This window comes from Typopeltis vanoorti, chromosome 12 (assembly GCF_054136105.1).
Source record: "Typopeltis vanoorti isolate ZY-2024b chromosome 12, IOZ_Tvanoo_1.0, whole genome shotgun sequence".
Classification (NCBI taxonomy): Eukaryota; Metazoa; Arthropoda; class Arachnida; order Uropygi; family Thelyphonidae; genus Typopeltis; species Typopeltis vanoorti.
This window is the reverse complement of record NC_143560.1, coordinates 123,023,705-123,044,066: the sequence shown is the minus strand read 5'-3', so window position 1 is coordinate 123,044,066 and position 20,362 is coordinate 123,023,705. Positions and strand designations below refer to the sequence as shown.

General features: G+C 35.4%; 1 protein-coding gene across 1 annotated transcript in view; it reads left to right on the top strand.

The window, feature by feature from the left end:
- Positions 1-20,362, top strand: part of LOC150101198 (deubiquitinating protein VCPIP1-like) — a 331,399-nt gene that overhangs the window by 247,956 nt on the left and 63,081 nt on the right. The window contains exon 12 of the mRNA XM_090402113.1: positions 4,872-4,997. Coding sequence (XP_090258239.1) covers positions 4,872-4,997 — 126 coding nt within the window. The remainder of the gene's footprint in view (positions 1-4,871; positions 4,998-20,362) is intronic.

Sequence of the window (20,362 nt, the reverse complement as noted above, 5' to 3'; positions counted from 1 at the left end):
TCATTGGTGGTCCAGAACCTAGATTTAATATCATATGACTCATATCTGAGTCATATGATGTATTGGAAAAGAAGAATTTTATTGAAAGCGCTCGGCAAACAAGTGTAACATTTGCTCAAAGAGAATATAAAGAAATGTACAAAATCTAAACTATGTAAAAGTAGCTAAACTAAAGTCATAGGATGATTTGAATAAGAGTACAGAAGCTAAATATCAGGAATATGGCAAAATGTTGTGGAGGCTATTTTAAAAACTTAAAATGAAATGAGTGGTAAAAGGAATAAGGTAACAAATATGATATGAAAACTGAAGATAAACATATCCCAGAAATAAGAAGTGACAAAGCAGTGCTAAAAAATTTCAAGAAGCACATAATTAAGAGTACATATCAGTACTTACGATAAAAAAAGCCATCAAAATCTGAAATGTAGAAAGCCAGCTAGAGTAGATGATATTCAATCAGTATAAACGGTATAGATGATAACATGACTGATAAGAAAATAACTGTTTATTAACTGATATTTTGCTGGTATTCTATCCAGCATCTTCAGAGCACAAGAACAGTTTGTCACAATCCAGTATAACAATGGGACTAGTTTGAACAATTGTAATGTACAACACAGACTAAAGTCCTAATTAGGCACCAATTAGGGATCGCAATACAGACATATATTATTATAATATTTATTGTATTTATATGCTATATGTACTATTAGCACAGTCGCCCTGCACCCGAAGCGTATTTCTTTCCCACAAATCGCCTGCACCTGTGTACATTAGCAATGAAACATTGATTTAAAGTGTGAAAAACTTGGCCATTTTAAATGAGCACAAGATTTTGCGTTTGTAAGCTTTTTTTGTGCTTCTTATCAATACCTTTGAAATGAAACTTATGTGAGATAAGTATATATTTACTAATATTAAGTGCTGAAATACACAGGAAGCAGAATTTGTGAACCAACACCAATGTGTGATTTTTTTCATTAAAGTATAAAAAATAATAAAAATTAAATACATTTATTATAATTACGGCTGTTATAGCCTGTTTTTGTTTAGGAGTCCCTTATTTTAAATACATTGGCTATTATTACTCAAAAAAAAAAAAGGGGTATATATATTTTAGGGCATTGTGGGTGAGTATGGAAGGCAATTATAGCAGAATAAAAGAGGTGGAAAAATTTTGTACATACCTTGTTTTGTTTCCAGGATGTCTTCCAATTTCATGATCCTGCTGAAGGTTGTTTATAAAGAGGGGGGAAGGAAGGAGGAAGGGAGCGTGGGGGTGTGTTCTGACGCGGGAAAATAAATTTGGAAACCCGGGTTATGTATTAATAATATATATATATATATATATATATATATATATTATTGTGTTTAGGGTGCATTTTGTGGGGGGGGAGAAGGGGAAGGGTTTACTTATGTGGAAACTGGGAAGGGGGTTAACGGGGTGCGGACCGTTTCGGTCAACTGACCATCATCGGAACTTTTTCAGAATGAGTGTAGGGCCATGTCAAGACTGCAAGTTGAATCTGCCAAATAAGGGCATTTGTTGTTGCTAAATCGCCAGAGGCGTGGCTTAATTTGTAAGTTTTGGATTGTCCAACATTTGGAAATTAGGTAGGGGCAGTGGACATTGATTGAATTTTCATTGCATTTTATGGCGATAGTTTCGGATATTCTAAGCATTGTCTTGTTTGTCTATGATTATGGCCTTGTCGATTTGGGGGATATGTTTCAGTTCAAGGGCGTGAGCTGTAATTTCTGTCTTCCCTGTACTCTGTTTTTTTTTTTTTTTTTTTTTTTTCCCTTTTTGATGTTGCGATGTTTTTTTGTGTTCAGATATTCCGGAATGGGAATATTGCAATCCCTGAAGTGCTCTTGTAGTCTAGTCCATAAGGACCTAATTGTAGAGCCAGTGTAGGTGACATCACAGTCTTTTTGACAAGGAAATTTGTAGACTACGTTGTGGTGTTTGAATATTTCTTTGTGTGTGAAAAATTTAGTGGATTTTAGGAGAGTTGCTAATTTTCGGTTCGTGGTGAATACTAGCTTATAGTCCGTGTTTTTTAAAATGCATTTGTAGGCTCTGTATGTGTTTTGAATGTATGGCAATTTGATGACCATACGTGTAGGGAAGTCTGTTTTGGTTGTATTATTGTTATGACGGGATTTTGCCGTACTGTTCGCGTAACTTATTAGATGTGTGGGATAGTTGCGATTTTTGAAGACCTGTGTTAAATACTTTAATTCTGTGTTAAGATAATCGCTGTTGGTTGAGAATTTGTAAGCATTGATAAATTGTGATAGGATGACTGATTTTTTAACTGAATACGGGTGGTATGAATTGAAATAGAGGTAGTTTCTGATATGTGTGGGTTTGTGGAATATCTTAGTACCTATCTTGTTATTGCTTCTGATTAATGTCAGGTTTAAGAAATTGATGGATTTGTTCTGTTTCCATGGTGAATTGTGTCTGTTGCTATAATCGTTGAGGGATGTTTGTAAGGCAGAGATGTGTGAAGGTTTACCAATGCATAGAATATCGTCTACGTATCTGCCATAAAAGGTGATGGGGGGGAGTAGAAATGATCCACCCTATAGGGTGCAGATCAGGAAATTCATGGTGACAATGAAGATGAGTAGTGAAGTAACAAATAAACCTGTAATTGCTACATACAAGCAGGACACATCACTTAAATTCAGCTGAAATTATGTTTGAAATTGCATCATGGTGCTTTTTTCTCAGCACTTCAAATAGAAAAGGAAATTATTTAATTGATGAAATCCAGACAAGGCATTGTAACTGAGTTCACAGTCAGTGTTGACCTTCCTGATGGGAGGAATTATTTGACCCATCACCATATTAAAGCAGAAATCCTAAAGGATACTTGCTGTTATAGTTCTTATAACCAGGTGCTGACAGTTCACTTTAAATACTTGAGATTTGCATTTTAGATATTTAAAATTGTGTGGACATATCACGTATGCCCACACAACTTATGCTCTGCAAGATAAGTGATGTAACACATACACCTCCAGGTATTTACCTGAAGGTAAATACCTGGAGGTGTATGTGTTATTACAGCTCATCAAAACTGCATTGACCCTGGCATTCCTAGTAGAAAAGTTTATATCTGTAATCAATAACACTAAGATATATTTCTTCTTTTAGCTTAAGTTTTGAGTTATTAATTCCATGTTAACTATAGTTTAACAATACAAGATGATATATAAGCATCTCTTTCTCCACTTTGCTTCTCCTTGTGTCCCCGTGTTGGGACAGGTAGTAGAATACCCCAAACTCACTCCTGCATATTGTAAGAGGCATAAATGGAGACCCAGTCTGGGGGGGGGGGTAATAGGTCCCCCTTCAGGGGTTGGGTGAATGGCTAATCACCCCTCCTGTAAAAATTATCTGATTACAGAAACTGCAAATCTGGATGAACAAATGCTCCTGGCGACAGGCGTGACTTGCAAGACCCAAGAAAACAGTTATCTAACCTGGTCTGATGTGGATAACGTATATATGATACACCCAGGGGGAAAACCTTTTGGAACCCTTGTTGTCTTGTTGTTGAAAGAGTTACTTATTAAGCCACAAAAAATTTTAAAGATTGGATAATGGAATGTCAGAACACTGTACCAGGTAGGAAAAACTAGGCAGGTAACAAATGAAATGGACTATTACAAGTTAGACATTTTAGGCATCAGTGAACTCAGATGGACTGGTTTTGGTAGCCTTATAACTAAAGACAACAAGACAATATTGTACTCTGGATCAGAGGAGAAGCATGAAAAAGGATTTGCACTAATATTGAACCCAAAAGTAACCAAAAGCCTAATGGAATGGGAACCCAAAAAATTGTTTCAGGTCATTAAATAAATTATGGAAAGCATCAGGTATTACAGTTAAAGTGAAAATTAATATCTGTTGTGCGAACAGTGCTGCTATATGATTCCGAAACTTGGAAACTTACCAAGGCATAAAGTAATAAATTGGACATTTTCCAAAACAGTAACAGTTGAGTGTTATTGTTTCATTTGAAGAATTTTAAAAATTTTATGGCTAAATACAATCACTAAGGAACTTTTAAAGAAAACTTTCTTCAAGTCAATAAGATGAAGAGATTTGGCTAAGAAGATGGAAATGGACTGGTCATGTTTGATGCATGGGGATAAACAGAATTCCCCAAGTAGCACTGACTTGGACTCCATAAGGGTGACGCTCTAGAGGTTGCCCAAAATCAACTTGGAGAAGAATGGTGGAATCTGAAATGGAGGCAAGATGGGCGAGCTGGGCAAAGCAAGAGCAGCAGCAAAGGACATGGGCAGATGGAAAACCAGCACTGCAGGTTTATGTGCCAGTAGTCACAGAAAGATTTGATGACAATGATGACTTCTCCTTGTGGCTCAATGAGTTTATCCCTAAATCTCCTGCTCATAAGGACTAAGAAGTAGTTTTTTAAAGTTCATTTTCATCTATGCAAGTTTGCCTTAGCAAATGTGCTTTAAAATAGCATTATTACTGTAGAACATTTTGGTAGTTTAGTTTTTGCTATTGTGAACATTGAGGATGGAGGGGAAAGAGCTAAGAAGCTGGGTTTTGAAAAGTGCTTATATGAGTGAGCACTTAACATTCTCTTAAGGAAGTAGAAATGAATGGCTAGCTAAAAGGCCAAAGACATTTATTATGTTATTTCATGGTTTCTTATGGAAATTGTCAATGAAAGTTGAAGAAAAGTTATTAATACTCAGCTTTTATTTCTAGACTACTTTATTCTTCATTTGAAAATATTTTTTACATTAAAAATTAAATTTCTGTTTTATTCTATTATTTTCTAAAAAAAAAAAAAAATAACTTATTTTTTTAGGATATTACCAAAATGCAGTCTACAGATCCAAAACTTTCTCTTCCCAGTACATCTGCACAAAACAACTGTATAACTGTACCATCAAAGGTGAAATTCGTGAGGGTTGTTACCTCAGATGGACGACAGGTAATTTTATTCTTCTAGTTTATATAGCCAAATTCACCTATAAAAGAGTTTAAAAAACTGTTTAAGAAAATTGTTGTTTAAACTAGTGTTCACTTTTTTTTTTTTGCTCGCATTCTTCTTCCCATCCCTTTCATAATGTTATTTATTTTATTTTTTACTTTTAGCTAACATACTATCATTTAATAAATATCTATTTCTTATTCTTTCTCAATCAGATAATTTTATAATAAATGATTTCTGCAAAGATCTCGTTGCTGAATTTGTTTAATACAATTTTTTTTTTAAAAATAATGGTTTCACACATGTTAAGGAAACTAGAATTTATTAAATACTCCTATATTTTTCTTGAACTGAACTTTCGTTCTCTAATTTTCTTCAATAATTTCTTTGTGGCCTCTTTTCAGGACTTATCTTACTCATACCTGGCACTCTCAGTGGGGACAATTCTTCTGTAATGCCCATATTATTATTATTTTTTATTTATTTTTTTTTAAATAGATAATACAAGAACTCAGCTCTTTTCCACTCATTTAGAATTCAACTTCAACAGAGCAGAATTATATAAATTTTTTTAATAAATTAAAAAAAAAATTTTATACTTCCATATTTTCGCATTTCTGGTTGAATATTGTGTACTCTAGTTGCTTTTCCACATTTTAGATTCACTGCATTCCACCTAACTATCACTGTCTGTCATTTCACGTGTGTGTTTTTTCAGTTAATTTATTCTGGAATATATGAGAACATTAATGTTCTCATATTTAAGAATTTAGGGACACAAAACACACTTGTTGAAATGATTATTTTACTAATTATTAATAAAATAACACTTGATGTTTCGACCCCTGTATTGAGATCATCATCAGAAGGATACATGTGTATAGGAACCAAGCTACATGCTGTTGCACTCTATAAAGGTAAATTAAATCTACATTGTTAACTAATCTTTTTCTTAGCCTGACCTCTAGTGATAAAAATAAATAAATAAATAAAATAAATAAATGAAAACTACAATAAACTGCTGAAGTCCTCATGTACTACGATTCTTCTGGAATAATAAGTTAATATTGTTATACTACGATTTGATTCTGGATTTGTACAGTTCAGATTGCTATTGAAGGTTCTGGGGTGGGGAGGGGGAATACTTCAAGTCTTCTTGTATTGAGATTTTTCTTTGTGGTTGCTATGAAGGTTGCAAATGGGTCCTCCACATTCTTGGAGGACCAAGATTCATCATTTTTATTCAGATTTTCAGATTAGATCCCTACACCGCATCAAAACCTCGAACCAGGTTTTGGTGCGGTGTAGGGATTTGGTACCTTTCCAATCAGTTCTGTGGTATGTTTGGAGTACATGGTCAGAAAGGCCGGTTTTTCCAAAATGGAAGTATTTAATGTCTTTTGTGTTCATCCTTCCTGATTGGGATGGTTCGCCCTGTTTCCCCCTATGTATGGTATGCTACATGTGCATTGTATTTTATAAACCTCTGGGTGGGCTAGGTGTGGCAGAGAATCCTTAAAAGAACCGAGTAGGTGTCTTAATTTTGTTGGGGGTTTAAAAGTTTTTTGATGTTGTATTTGTGTAGTGTTCTATTTTTTTGGAAATGCCTCTGACATATGGTATGACAATAGCATTCTTGAAATCTTTTTTTGTTTTTAGTGGTATCTCTGTGGAGGATTTTGTGAATTGTTTTTTTTACTGTATCCATTTTTTATAAAGGTGTGGTTGATGATCTCGTATTCCTGATTAAGAGCTTGTTCATTTGAACAGATAGTTTGAGCTCTGTGTTTAAGGGTGCTTATGACCCCTAGTTTTTGTGTTGGGTGGTGATAAGAAGTTTTGTGAATGTACTGGCCTGTGTGTGTAAGTTTGCAGCAGACTGAGAAGGAGAGACAGCCTGAGGGAAGATGTGTATCTAGGAATGGAAGAGAGTTGTTTTTTTTTCAATTTCAATGGTGAATTGGACGCATTTGTGTTGTTTGTTCAGGTGGCTAAGGAATGTATTTAGTGCTTCATGGCCATGGGGCCAAATGGCGAAAATATCGTCGACGTATCTGTGCCAAATTTTGGGCTTTAGGCCTGCCGACTCTAGAGCTCGTTGCTCAGTCTTTCATATAAAAAGTTAGCTATTGGGGGGGGGGGGGGGGGGGGGTGATGTGATCCTCTGCTTTACCATCTTTTTGAAGGTAAAAATTGTTTTGCCACACAAAATACCCAGAGCGGAGTATGTGGGCAAAGAGGGCTGTGATGCCGTGTGGAAATATGTTCTGTAAGAGCAAGATAGTATCATTGATTGGGACATTGGTGAAAAGGGAAGTTATGTCAAAAGCTGACTAATAGATCTTGGTCATTGAGTGTAATGTTTTTAATTTTGTTTATGAAATGTGTATTTTTTATGTAGGAAGGAGAATGGCCTACCAATTCCTTGAGTGTGGCCGCTAATTTTTTGGCTAAGTGGTAATTCGGGCTGTCGATTCCTTCCACAATTGGACGTAGTGGTGTGTCTGTTTTGTGTACTTTTGGCAGGTCATAAATTCTGGGCTTGTGGGCATATTGAGATATTAGTTTTTTAATTGTTTTCTTCTGGCCATGTGTTAACGGATTTCATTAATTCAGTTGTTTTCTTTTTGTTGCTATATGTGGGGTTGTAATTTACCATTTGGTAGGTTGTGGTCCGATACCAAATGGTTCATTTTTCCTATGTAGGTTGTATAATATAAAAGAACATTGGCATTCCCTTTATCTGCTTTTGTGATAATAATGTTGAAAGTTTATTTTTCACTTGGTTAGACTATAATAAATTTAGTTTAATCCTTTCTCCAAGTGTGAGCAAACAAAGTTTGTGCCTGAAAGTATCTTCAGGACTGGGGTAAGGTAGTACAACACCGGGCAACTCGTTGCAAAGGTGGAGCAAGATAACATCACTCCCATCTCAGTATCTTCCATAATGCAAAACACATCTCCTTGCGGATATGTCTAATGTTATGCATTAAGGGAAGGGCCACTACCCAGACTAGTTTTGACCTTTATTGAGGTCTCTTCAGTGGGAGCCAGGCCCAAGTGGAGATACCAGGCAGAAGCATTAGCAAGGTCATCTCTACCTGCCAAACAGTGTACCACCTTTTCAATAAATTACTCTGGATTTAGAGAAGGATGTTGAAAGTTTATTTTTCACTTGGTTAGACTATAATAAATTTAGTTTAATCCTTTATCCAAGTGTGAACAAACAAAGTTTATTATGGGAGATACTGAGACAGGAGTGCTGTCATCTTGCTCCACCTTTGCAATGAGTTGCCTGGTGTTGTACTACCTTACCCCAGTCCTGAAGATATTTTCATGCGCCAACTTTGTTTGCTCACACTTGGATAAAGGATTAAACTAAATTTATTATAGTCTAACCAAGTGAAAAATAAACTTTCAACATCTTTCTCTAAATCTAGAGTAATTTAATAAAAAGGTGGCACACCATTTGGCAATTCCTATAGGTAGAGATGACCTGCTAATGCTTCTGCCTAGTATATCCACTTGGGACTGGCTCCCACTGAAGAGACCTCAATAAAGGTCGAAACTAGTCTGGGTAGTGGCCCTTCCCTTAATGCATAACATTATACATATCTGCAATGAGATGTGTTTTGCATTATGGGAGATACTGAGATAGGAGTGATGTTAGTTTGCTCCACCTTTGCAACGAGTTGCCCGGTGTTGTACCACCTTACGCCAGTCCTGAAGATACTTTCAGGCACAAACTTTGTTTGCTCACACTTGGATAAAGGATTAAACTAAATTTATGATAATAATGCCCTGGTTATTTTTTAAGGATTTGTATGCCAGTTTTTCCGCTTTGTTTAGGTTGCTGATTAATTTGTTGTTAGAATTTAGTATACAAGCAGTTTCCATCCGTATTTTGTCAGCTAAATTGGCAGGGAGGGATCTTAAACTTCTCTCAATATGATAAATTATATCAAGTTGGTTTACTGACCTTGGGGCATTGGCATAGTTTAAACCTTTCTCCAGCAGCGAGAGTTCACCTTGGGTGAGATTTTAGTTTGATTGGTTGATAACCAGGCTGTGGTTCGATGGTGGTTGGTTGCCCCTAACTTCGTTTGTGGGTGATTGGCTGTCCTTTCGTTATGGCGTAATTGTCTTGTGCTTTCCTGTTGTTTTAATGCTTGAAACTTCATTACTAATTTTTCCTTGTTTTTGAGTAATAGGTGCTTGGCCGAGTCATCTCTGATCCTGTCCAAAATATCTCAAATTTCTGGATTAACGTAGCTGGATAGCTCAAATTTTAGTACACTTTAGCTTGGGTAGATGCTAAGTTTTTTCGTGCCTTGTGGACAAAGGATTAACAATGCTTTTTCTAGCCGGGCATTACTCAAAAACAAGGAAAAATTAGTAATGAAGTTTCAAGCATTAAAACAACAGGAAAGCACAAGACAATTACGACGTCGTAATTGTCTTGTGAATAAAAATGATGGTCTAACCATTCCAAGAATGTGGAGGACCCATCTGCAACCTTCATAGCAACCACAAAGAAAAATCTCAATACAAATCTCAAGAAGACTTGGTGAAGTGTTTTATTTTTTTTTTTTTCCAGAACATTCAATAGCAACCTGAACTGTACAAATCCAGAAGAAAATTGTAGTATAACAATATGAACTGTACAATTCCAGAAGAATCTTAGTACATGAGGACTTTAGCAGAGTTTATTGTAGCTTTCATTTATTTATTTTATTTTATTTTAATTTTATTTATTTATATATTTTATTTTATTTTTTTATCACTAGAGATCAGGCTAAGAAAAAGATTAGTTAAGAACATAGATTTAATTTACCTTTATTGAGTGCAACAGCATGTAGCTTGGTTCCTATACACATGTATCCTGATGATGATGATCTCAATACAGGGGTCGAAACGTCAAGTGTTATTTTAGTAATAATTAGTAAAATAATAATTTCAACACGTGTGTTTTGTGTCCCTAAATTCTTAAATATGAATGCTGATCACCGATCACCGTGTAACTAACCTTAAAAGAAAGAGTCATTTTAATGTTCTGTTTTTATGTTACCTTTATTCTCTCTGATTCCTTTTGTAGTACTCTTTGCTATGTTTTTAATAGCTTTTTTTGTAAGAACAAAGACATGTTTAATTGAGCATCTGGTAACAGTTATTTAACTCTTTGTTTTTTTGTTCATTGCTTATTTTTTATCAGTTTGTGTGTCTTTATGAAAGGAATAAAAAAGAAGACAGTAGATATGAGTAACCAATATTAATTTCTAGAATCACTAATTTTCTTGGAAATGGATTCATTTTTATCCATTTTGAAATCAACTTTTTATTCGCTTAGATGGCTGTACATCTAAGAAGATTGCACTTTAAAAAGACTGAAGTGAAATTGTGTATAGCAAATAATGTCCACTCCCCAATACTATATATACTTAAACAAAAGGATATATTTTATTAAATACTGGAAATACTGTACAGCTTTCTAAGCATGTATTTTAAAATTATTATTGGTAACAGACTTTTTACCAACAATTTTTGGCCACTTCATGTTTTGTCCTATTCTTTTACTTGAAGAAAGAAGGATTTATTTTAGTTTTAATAGTTTATTTCCAGGAACAGAAAGAGCCTTGCTATTTTTTTTTAATATAAATTACCCAGAGTAAAAAGTTATATCATGAAGAGTTATGCAAAATCTGCATTTCAAGATTATTGATGTGCTAGAGACTTTTTCATATAGAAATCCAGTAATATGCCATTTATCTGACCTTCAAATTTGTTGCCTTCAAAAGTTTCAAACTTTAATTCATTTTAATACTGAAATTGCAATTTTTTGCAATACACGTGTGTTCCTGTGCTGTCAGACTGAATTTCATTTGTTTTAACTCTAGCTGTCACTTTATATATGTACATATATACTAAATTGTAGCATACCATGAAATGAGTAATGTAAAGAAAAAAATCATAAAATTGTCAGATGAAGTAAGCATTAAAAAAAAAAAAAAAGACGTATATATATTATAGATATACACTTTCCAATTTTCTCCAGAAATATGTGTATTAGGAGGTACTTCTGAAGAACAAGTGACAATCAGTAGTAAAATAAATTTTTGCTAATTAATTTTTTTTTTTTTTATTTGTTTGGAAAACTATGGCATGTATGATATTATTATACGGGTCGGAGACCCAATCTATCATACCTCTCCTTGAACCATTAACAGACAAAGCACTCAGAGCTGACTTGCAACTCATTCTCTCCAAGCAAAAAATCTAGTCTTCACAACCCTACTAACCACACCTTTATTCAACTTCCAGGGATGCCCCTTGTTCTGGTCTCTCTAGCCAAGTGCTGAAGCATTTCCCTTGCATCTATCCTATAAGGCTCTTTCTTCTTTCACTACGCATTATTCCCGCTTCCTATGCAGCGTCCGCGTGTTACTTAGATGCGACTTCTTGTTAGTACCACTCCCAGCCGACCTGCCATTAGGGAGGGGGGGGGGTATTTTTAGCTGTAGTAGCGTATGTTCACAGGGCTGGTTTGCCTGCTTGTAGGATGAAAAACGCCAGATAAACTGTTGGAAAAAACCCTACTGCCTGCTTCCAAGACCAGCTAACTTGGCTATGGCTGAGGAAGATCCTCAAATTCCTCACATCTTCGACGGGAATCGAACCTGGGACACTCCTTCCCCAGTCATATGGTTGCAAAGCGCAAAGCCACTAGGCTAACTGCATGGACATCCTATAAAACTCTTTAAGCAACTTAAATGTTTCTATCCTCATAGGGAACATTCCACAGACCAGTCACCATCTTGTCACTCGCCTCTGAATCTTCTCCATCCCCAAGAAACCCAGGGGACCTGACTTGAGCACAGTCATCCAGATGTGTGCAGAGAAAGGCCTTATAAAGAGGAATGACAACTTATCTCTACTTGTTAATTTATTCTTCATTTGCCAAGTAATCTTATATGCTACCTTAGCAACCGTAACAGTATGTCCTCTAAACTTTAACACTCTGTCTACCACCATTCCTAAATCTCTAGCTTTATCTTTTTCCTGGAGTACAGTGTCATCAATATTATGCCACCAAAATGCATAACTTTACATTTCCCTACCTTAAACCAAAAGCCATTATCTTTTGCCCATTCTGAAAGCATATTTAATTGTCCTGCAAGCTCTCCACTGCCTTGATTAACTATTATTCTACCTAATTCTGCATCATCAGCAAACAACTGAATATTTCCTTTCAGGTTATTTCCTATACCATTTATGTACAAAATAAACAGCATTGGTCCCAACACTGAGCCTTGTGGCACACTAGTCAGTACCGTTGACAGGGTGTAGCATAGAGGCAGGTGCTGTTGCTACGCTAACAATTCCTATTAACGTATCAAGTATATATATATATTAAATCGAAAGATTGGTTGGTCTAGCAACTATATCGATATTATAATTTAAATTTAGAAGAGCTTATAAACAGTTTTATTGAGCGATATCCCCGTAGAGTAAACATTTAATTAATATTATTGTGTAATCGTTTTGCACTAATGTTTCTCTTGTAATAAAAACAAAATAGCAATTGGAGATTTCCTTATATTTTTGTCTTATAATCCATCGAGGGTGATATTTAATTGCTTGCCTAGTCTAATCTGGTGATGGCCTTGCCACTAGTCACTGGTTTTCATCTCGATTCTGCCCCTCCGTATACCACTTTTTGATATCTGTCTAGCAGCCACCCCTCTTATCCACTTGACCAGTGTTGTATCCATCTTCATTTGTTCTAATTTGCATAACAGAGTTCCATGTGGTATTCTGTAAAATGCCTTTGCAAAATCTTGAGCCATTTTCTTTATCCAACTCCACTGTTATTATAAAAAGTTAGTAATTCTGTTTTTGAGAGAAACTTGTGACATGAAATTAAGAATTATCAACACATTAGCACAAGAAGATTATTTAATATATTGCCAGATATTTTAGTTTGAAAATAACAAACTATCATTAGTGGCTTGACAGGAAACAGTCTTTTACAAAGTAGAATACAAACAATTGATCATTCAAAATTAGAACGAGCACGTGATGTTACGTTGCTAATCACGATATCATTTCACTGAAGAAATGTAAACACAAGAGTGCAGAAATAAATTACATGTATAAGTTCACAATGTCATACAAATAATATCTAATGATATCTTAAATATGATTTTATAAATTAAGTTTTTTGTATGACATAATAGAACTTATACATATAATTTATTTCTGCACTCTTATGTTTACATTTCTTCAGTGAAATGATATCGTGATTAGCGATGTAACATCACGCAGCTCGTTCTAATTTTGAATGATCAATTGTTTGTATTCTACCTTGTAAAAGACTGTTTCCTGTCAAGTTACTGATAGTTTGCTATTTTCAAACTGAAATATCTGGCAATATATTAAATAATCTTCTTGTGCTAACATGTTAATAATTCTTAAAAAGTTAGTAAATTACTAACTTTTTATAATAAGGCATGACTGACCCTTCACAAAGCTATGTTGACCCTCATACAGTGTCATATTTTTATCTACTCATTCTTGAATTCTCTTTTTTACTAATTTTTCTAGTACTTTTATCACCATGCCCGAGATACTGGTTGGTCTATAATTTGCTACTGCAGTTTTAGAATCTATCTTATTCAAAGGATTTATTTTACTCTCTTTCTGCTCCCTTAGAACTCTACCAGAGCTGAGACGTAAATTAAACAGCCTAGTCAGAAGCATTGCCAGTTCCCTTGTACATTCTCGCAAAACCCTAAAAGAATAGTAGTCTTAAGTTAGCTGGCCTGGTTGGCCAAGTGGTTAGTGTATCCGCTCTCCAGCCAAAAGGTTGCAGGTTCGAATCCCACCTTGGGCATGGATATTTGTGATTGTCTGTGAAAATACTAGGGATGGTGGGTGGTGGCAGATGGCGCTGGTGTAGATGATTAAGGTAGTTGAAATTGGTAGAGACGGAGAGTTGTGGAGTGGGTGCCCTCCTTCGATGAGTCTTTGAATTCCCTGGAGGTGTTAAGTAATAATAATAATATTTATTGTATTTATCTTGAGATTCTGCAATATCCTAAGAATTCATCCACCTCTGTTCCCACATTGGTGTCTGTCATATAGATTAAAGCAGTAACCTCACTAGGATGATATATCCTTGTAAAGTGGTCGTTCAGTAACTCAACTATTTTATCTGCTTCTGTCTCCTCGTGACCCTCATCACTCATTAAGGTTAATCTTCCATAGTCATTCTTCCTCTTACTTGCCACATAATGAAAGAACTCTGGGATTTTCTTTGGCCTGCTCGGCTAGATTCTTCTCATAAACTGATTTAGTCTTCCTTGCCATGTTGGTCACCTTTCTTGTCTGAGCATTTTCTTCTTCTGCAACTCGTGCTTAATGATATTACTCATCCATCTAACTCCTACCCGATTAGCCCTCCTTGCCCTAGGTATACAATTTAATTCTGCTTCTTCTAGATGATCCTTAACTATATCCCATGCACTACTAGCATCCTTACCCTGCAGCGCTTTATGCCATGGTACAGATTTACTTCTTCCTAAGCATTTCACACATTCCAGAAATATCCCTTCTTGAATATTCCTCATGTTTTACAATCTCCCAAGTCAAAACTGCATGGTCACTTTTGCCAATCGAAGGCAATGTTGTCACCTTGGTTATGGATAGCTCTTCTGATCCTATGACTAGGTCCAATACTCTCCCACTCCTTGTCCTCTCCATCATGTACTGCTTTAAGTAATTATCTCTCAGCAGATGCATAAATTCTATTTCCTTCTTGCCATGTAATCTTTCTTCCTTCCAGTCTATATCTCCATAGTTGAAGTCCCCCAAAATAATCATTCGACTGACCTATACTCATTGTACTAATTTTGCAGTGCATGTCTTCCAGATCATGTGTGGAACTCCCTGACCTTAATCTCATACCAGATTGCTTCAAATGAACAGCCACACTCCCACCTGTCTCCTGTTCATTTTGGCTGCAATTGATCTGCTATCATCAGCAATACTCCTCTGCCAATCCTATCTTCACTGAAAATACTAAACTTTTCCCATTCAATCCCTGCAACTACATCATCTGCTGTTAGCCAAGTCTCACTAATGGCTATAACATTTCGTGAGGTTGCATTAACCAATGCCAAAAACTCCTTCCTCTTGTTCCTGATACTTCTGGCATTAGTATATAGAAACCGCAGCATCCCTTTAGTTTCCTACCCACCTTTACTTTCTGAATTGAATACCCTATTCAATATTTTTGCTTGAGAGACTAGATTCCTCACTTGGTCATTCTCAAACTCACTTGCTTCATTTGGTGCCTTCACACAAACTCACTTGCTTCCACCCTAATTGCTTAAATTTCCCTGAATTTGGACTTCAGCATGCTCAGTGAACAAAGCTCTCTCCATACACCTAACACCAAAACCATTTAGATGCAGTCCATCAGCATTGTACGAATCCTTCTTTCCGTCAAACGGAGACCACAGATCCACCAATTCTGCATACATTTTATACACAAATTCTATAATCATATGTGCCGTAGCTATACAATAGTATGTATGTGGTTGCTTAGTTATGTGATTTTGATGTTTATTCTTCCTAAAGCAAGCATTAGAATCATATGTATTGTCTATGTTTGCCATTTGTGTATTATTTTATGCAAAGAAATTTCATAATGCAAATTTTACTTGTTGGCTATTTCTTCTTACTTTCTAAAAGATTTCACTAATTTCAGAAATACACAAATTGAAGCATTAATGCATACTGCTGATCTCTGTCATTTGTTTTCTATGTACGAACAACTGGGATAATATCCACTTGTTTGCCAATGATGACAAATTGGGAAGATCAATAATAAATAAATATAGTAATATATTATAGAACAGTTAACACATGTAAAGGAAATTAAAATTTAATAGCAACTCATGTATTTTGCTCACTAGAACACGAGCGTCATTCAGGTAGAATGTAAAAGACTAGTTACAACATTCAAATTATGAAATGCCAGAATGAGTTGTATGGATTGATTGTATGTTTTATATTATACTCACTGCTGATGGAACAGGAGAAATCTGAATAGTTCTGTAATTCAAAGTTAGTTTTTTAAATTTTATTTTAATATTATTTCCCAGAACTTTGAGATAGACATGCAGTCTATTTGATTAAGATTTGAGCAATCACTTACGGTTTCACACATTCCAAGGAATGGATGATCAAATTTAACTGGAATCAAATCCCCAAATACATTTTCCTTAGATGCTAATGCTATTAAAAAATTGCCAATTCATCATGTTATCCCTAATGTATATGTGACTTACCCAAAGTACATAGAGCTAGTTATCTGTTAAGGTTCAAAGTTGATTGCATTTGGTTCTCGAACTTATGATTTAGTTAAATATCTTTCAAATCTTCTTTGAAACCTCACGGGCTAAACCAGCTCTTATATCAAAACCAGTATACACTTCGAATAGAAAATTAAAACTCTTCATTTGTTGGACAATGATAATTTCCATGAGAACATTAACTTGTTTAAATTTACCATCATTACAGAATACTTCACATGGAAGAATAAATTATACAAGTGAGTAGAAGGAACAGCTAATGAGCAGCCTTGTTTCACCAGCTTTGGCTGATCACTTCATGGCACATCTGGAAAAACAACTTTTTAACACCATTTTTCCTCTATCTTGTATCTGGCTATATTTTGCTAATGGTATTTTTGCAGTCCATTCTGAAGCAGAATTACCTCAATTTTTGGGCAAAATAAACTCCTTATACACCTGCATCAAGTTCACTATTGAATGCTAGTCTAACAACAATCTTCCCTTTCTATTTGCCTTAATAATCTGTAACTCTACAGACAACACCGAATTTTCCACTTACAGGAGACCTTCCTTCACTGGCAGATACATCCAGCATTACACAACTTGTACAACTTGTTTTTTGGATTCCCTTCTATTAGAAGAATTCAATAAAATAAGATCCACATTAATGTATGGGTGTAATGAAACCACTATACATAGATAAATTAGTATCATCATAGCCAGACTACAATCTGATGATCTAAACAGATTTCCATGCCATTCCTTAAAGGGACTTCTGAATGAATAGCATGAATCTTCACATATACAGTTGATATGCTACTTTCACATGGAATTTATTTTTGTTCCTACCATCTACCAAAATTGGCACCTTTATCCTTACATGTGCTATTTTTAAAAGTGCTCTGTTCCTGTAAACTTGCTACTTGGACAGATTTGCTGTTCTGCTAAGATTAGAATCGAAGAACACAAAGACCACTTAAGACTTTCAGAATCAGAGGGTTCCTCCATTGCTTCTCATGTCATGGATACAAAGAGTTAACTGGAATCAAACCAAGACTTTTCACTACAGTAGAATTTAAATTCAACTGTGTATCCCTTGAAACCTGAAACACTGAGTTATTACTCTAATCTTAAACAACCAGATTGCATTCCTAAGTTTTGGGAAGTAATTTTTTTTTTACCTTGAATCTATGACTGAAAAACCAGTATACATATACTTATGCTATGTGACTCATTGTTGCGTTTCATAATTTGAATGTTGTAACTAGTCCTTCTTCCTTAATGTTGCTTATTATATTTTAGTGAGCAAAATATATAGATGGTTATAGAGGAATTGGACAACCAATACAATAGTAAAGAAATGCATAAGTCAATCCAAGCTCTGACAAATAAAAAGAAAATTTTCAACCACAAACTTTCATAAAATTTCAACCACAAAAAAAAGATCAAAATGGAAAAATGCTACTGGAGACAGAAGATATCTTAAAAAGATGGAAAGAATATGAAAAAAACTGCTTGACTCTGATCGCACAGATGCACCAGATATACAAAATATGGATGGTGAACCAATTACATATGAAGAAAAACAGAATATGCTCTAAGTCAAATGAAAACAGGTAAAACACCAGGCCCTGATCAGGTCCCTATCGAATTTTTAAAGAAATTAAATAAAAACACAATTAATGACCTAAAGGGTATTTTTAATAACATCTATGATACAGGATACATCCCTGATGATCTAAGGAAATCCATTTTTGTCACTATTCCCAAAATTCCAAGAACTTTTGAGTGTTCAGAATATAAACTAATAAGTTTAACAAGCCATGTTACAAAATTACTACTGAGAATAATCTGCCGAGACTATTGGTGACAAGGGAGAGAGCAGTTCTTGGTAAAGTGGATGGAGCTTTGCCCACATCAGTGTGGGAATTGGAAGAGAAGAGTGATGCCAGTAAGTCAGCCTTTTCTTTAGGTGACTTACAGTACCACCCTGATGTTGTAGTGGTGGAAACCTGGATGTGCAAAAGCTGCATCCACTGGCATTGGCAAGGGACCAGAAGGAGCAACTGCCATTTCTGCATAAATAGTATTGCTCTCATTTACCCAGCTTGGTATATAAGTTCTTACCAATTTGTCCAGATTTTTAACAACCACAGACAAAATATAAACTGTCTACGGTTTTGTACCTCCATTCTACTACCACCACCCTTATACATTGTCATAATATGGTAAAATGGAGATATCACTATCTTATCCTCTCTTGCTCTCTACTCCCCAGGAACTTTCCCCATAGCAAGACTTTCATTAAATAGCCAAGTTAATGGTATAGAAAATTCCACAGAACATTCCCTTAAAAGTGATGAAATCCCATCTATTTCCCCAGCCTTACTGATATCTAGCACTTAGTATTTGAAATACATTCACTTCTAGTGCTTCATGTTAAGCATTCTGCGAACATTGGTTAGTGTGGTTTGTCACAATGAATTTGATGCATTCCATGGAGATGCATGGGTAGAAATTATTATTAAGCAGAGGAGAAAGCATGTCAAAAGTTCCTGGCAAATAAGTCAGCTTTTGCTCTTAGAGAATACAGAGACAAATGTAAGAAACCGAAACACTGTGTAAAACTAGCTAAACAAAAGTCATGGGAGGACTTTGGCAAGAACATAGAAAATAAATATCAAGAAGGTGGTAAGATATTCTGGAGGTTGTTGAAGAAGCTTAGAAATGAAGGAAAGAGTACTGTAAAAGGAGTTAGAGATGATAAAGGTGACATGAAAATGGGAGAAAAAGATATCCTTGAAGTATAGAGTAATTACTTCGAAAAATTGCTAAATGAAACAAGCAGTGGTAAAAAAACACTCAACAGGCATACAGTCAGGAATACATATCCATACTTGAAGTAGAAAAAGCCATCAAAGGCTTGAAATGTGGAAAGGCAGCAGGAGTAGATGATATTCGACCAGAAATGCTGAAGTATGGTGGTATAAAAGTAATCTGTTATGTACTTTTGGTTATTTCCCTGTCCAAATATGTACATCGAATCATTGTTAGAATATATTTGCTGCGAATTTTCATAGCAGATATTATCAGATCTCTGTAGAGTCAAAAGATCCATTGCAGGAGAATTTTTCATCTCTGCACTTGGCACACTCTTAGATAACACATTTCAATGATCCAGTACTTGCCATGCAAAAAACCTACTTCTCATCTTCCTGCTCAGATCCACCTTATTCACTTGTAGGTGTGACCTCTTGTTCTCCCCATGTCTCCTTTCATTCTATGAAAACCTTCCACATTAATTTGCTAGTATAATCCCTTAATCATATCTTCCTCCTCTTATTCACTAGATTTTGCAAATTGCATTTCTTCAATCTTTCTTCATACTTTTGATATTCCAGAAGCCAAACCACCTTAGTCAATCATCTCTGGATCGTCTGCAGTATCTCCTCGTCCTTCTGAAAACCAGGTGACCTAAATCTATGCACAATAATCCATGTGTGGCCTGATCAAGAAATAAGGAGGTTGTGGAACCAGCGTGTTGGTGTTCTCTGCATCAATGCTATAATGCGCTATGTTGTCCTCAAAGTTTTAGCATTGCTTCCCCTAAAAAAACTTTAACTCTTTATCCACTGTTACCCCATATCCCTTATCTCCTCCTTGAAGATGCTCAGCATCCCATCTTTGCTTCCTAAATTTTAAAACCTTATACTTTGCAACTTGAACTGGAAATCCCTCTCATCCAGTCTATTCAAGTTCTCTTGCTGAGCCACATATGCTCTATCCTAATGATTCTTTACAACTTTGCACCATCTGTAGATAACTGCATTCTCCATTCAATCCTTTCCTGATATCATTAAAAGAAAAAAAGAAAAAAAATTCAACAGCAACAACCTTAAACAAATCCTTGGGGCACAGCACTAGTGACTTTCCTCTTTCAGGATATTGTTCCTTCATTCAGAACTGATACCTTTTCAGACAGCCAATCTCCAATCAAACACACCAATC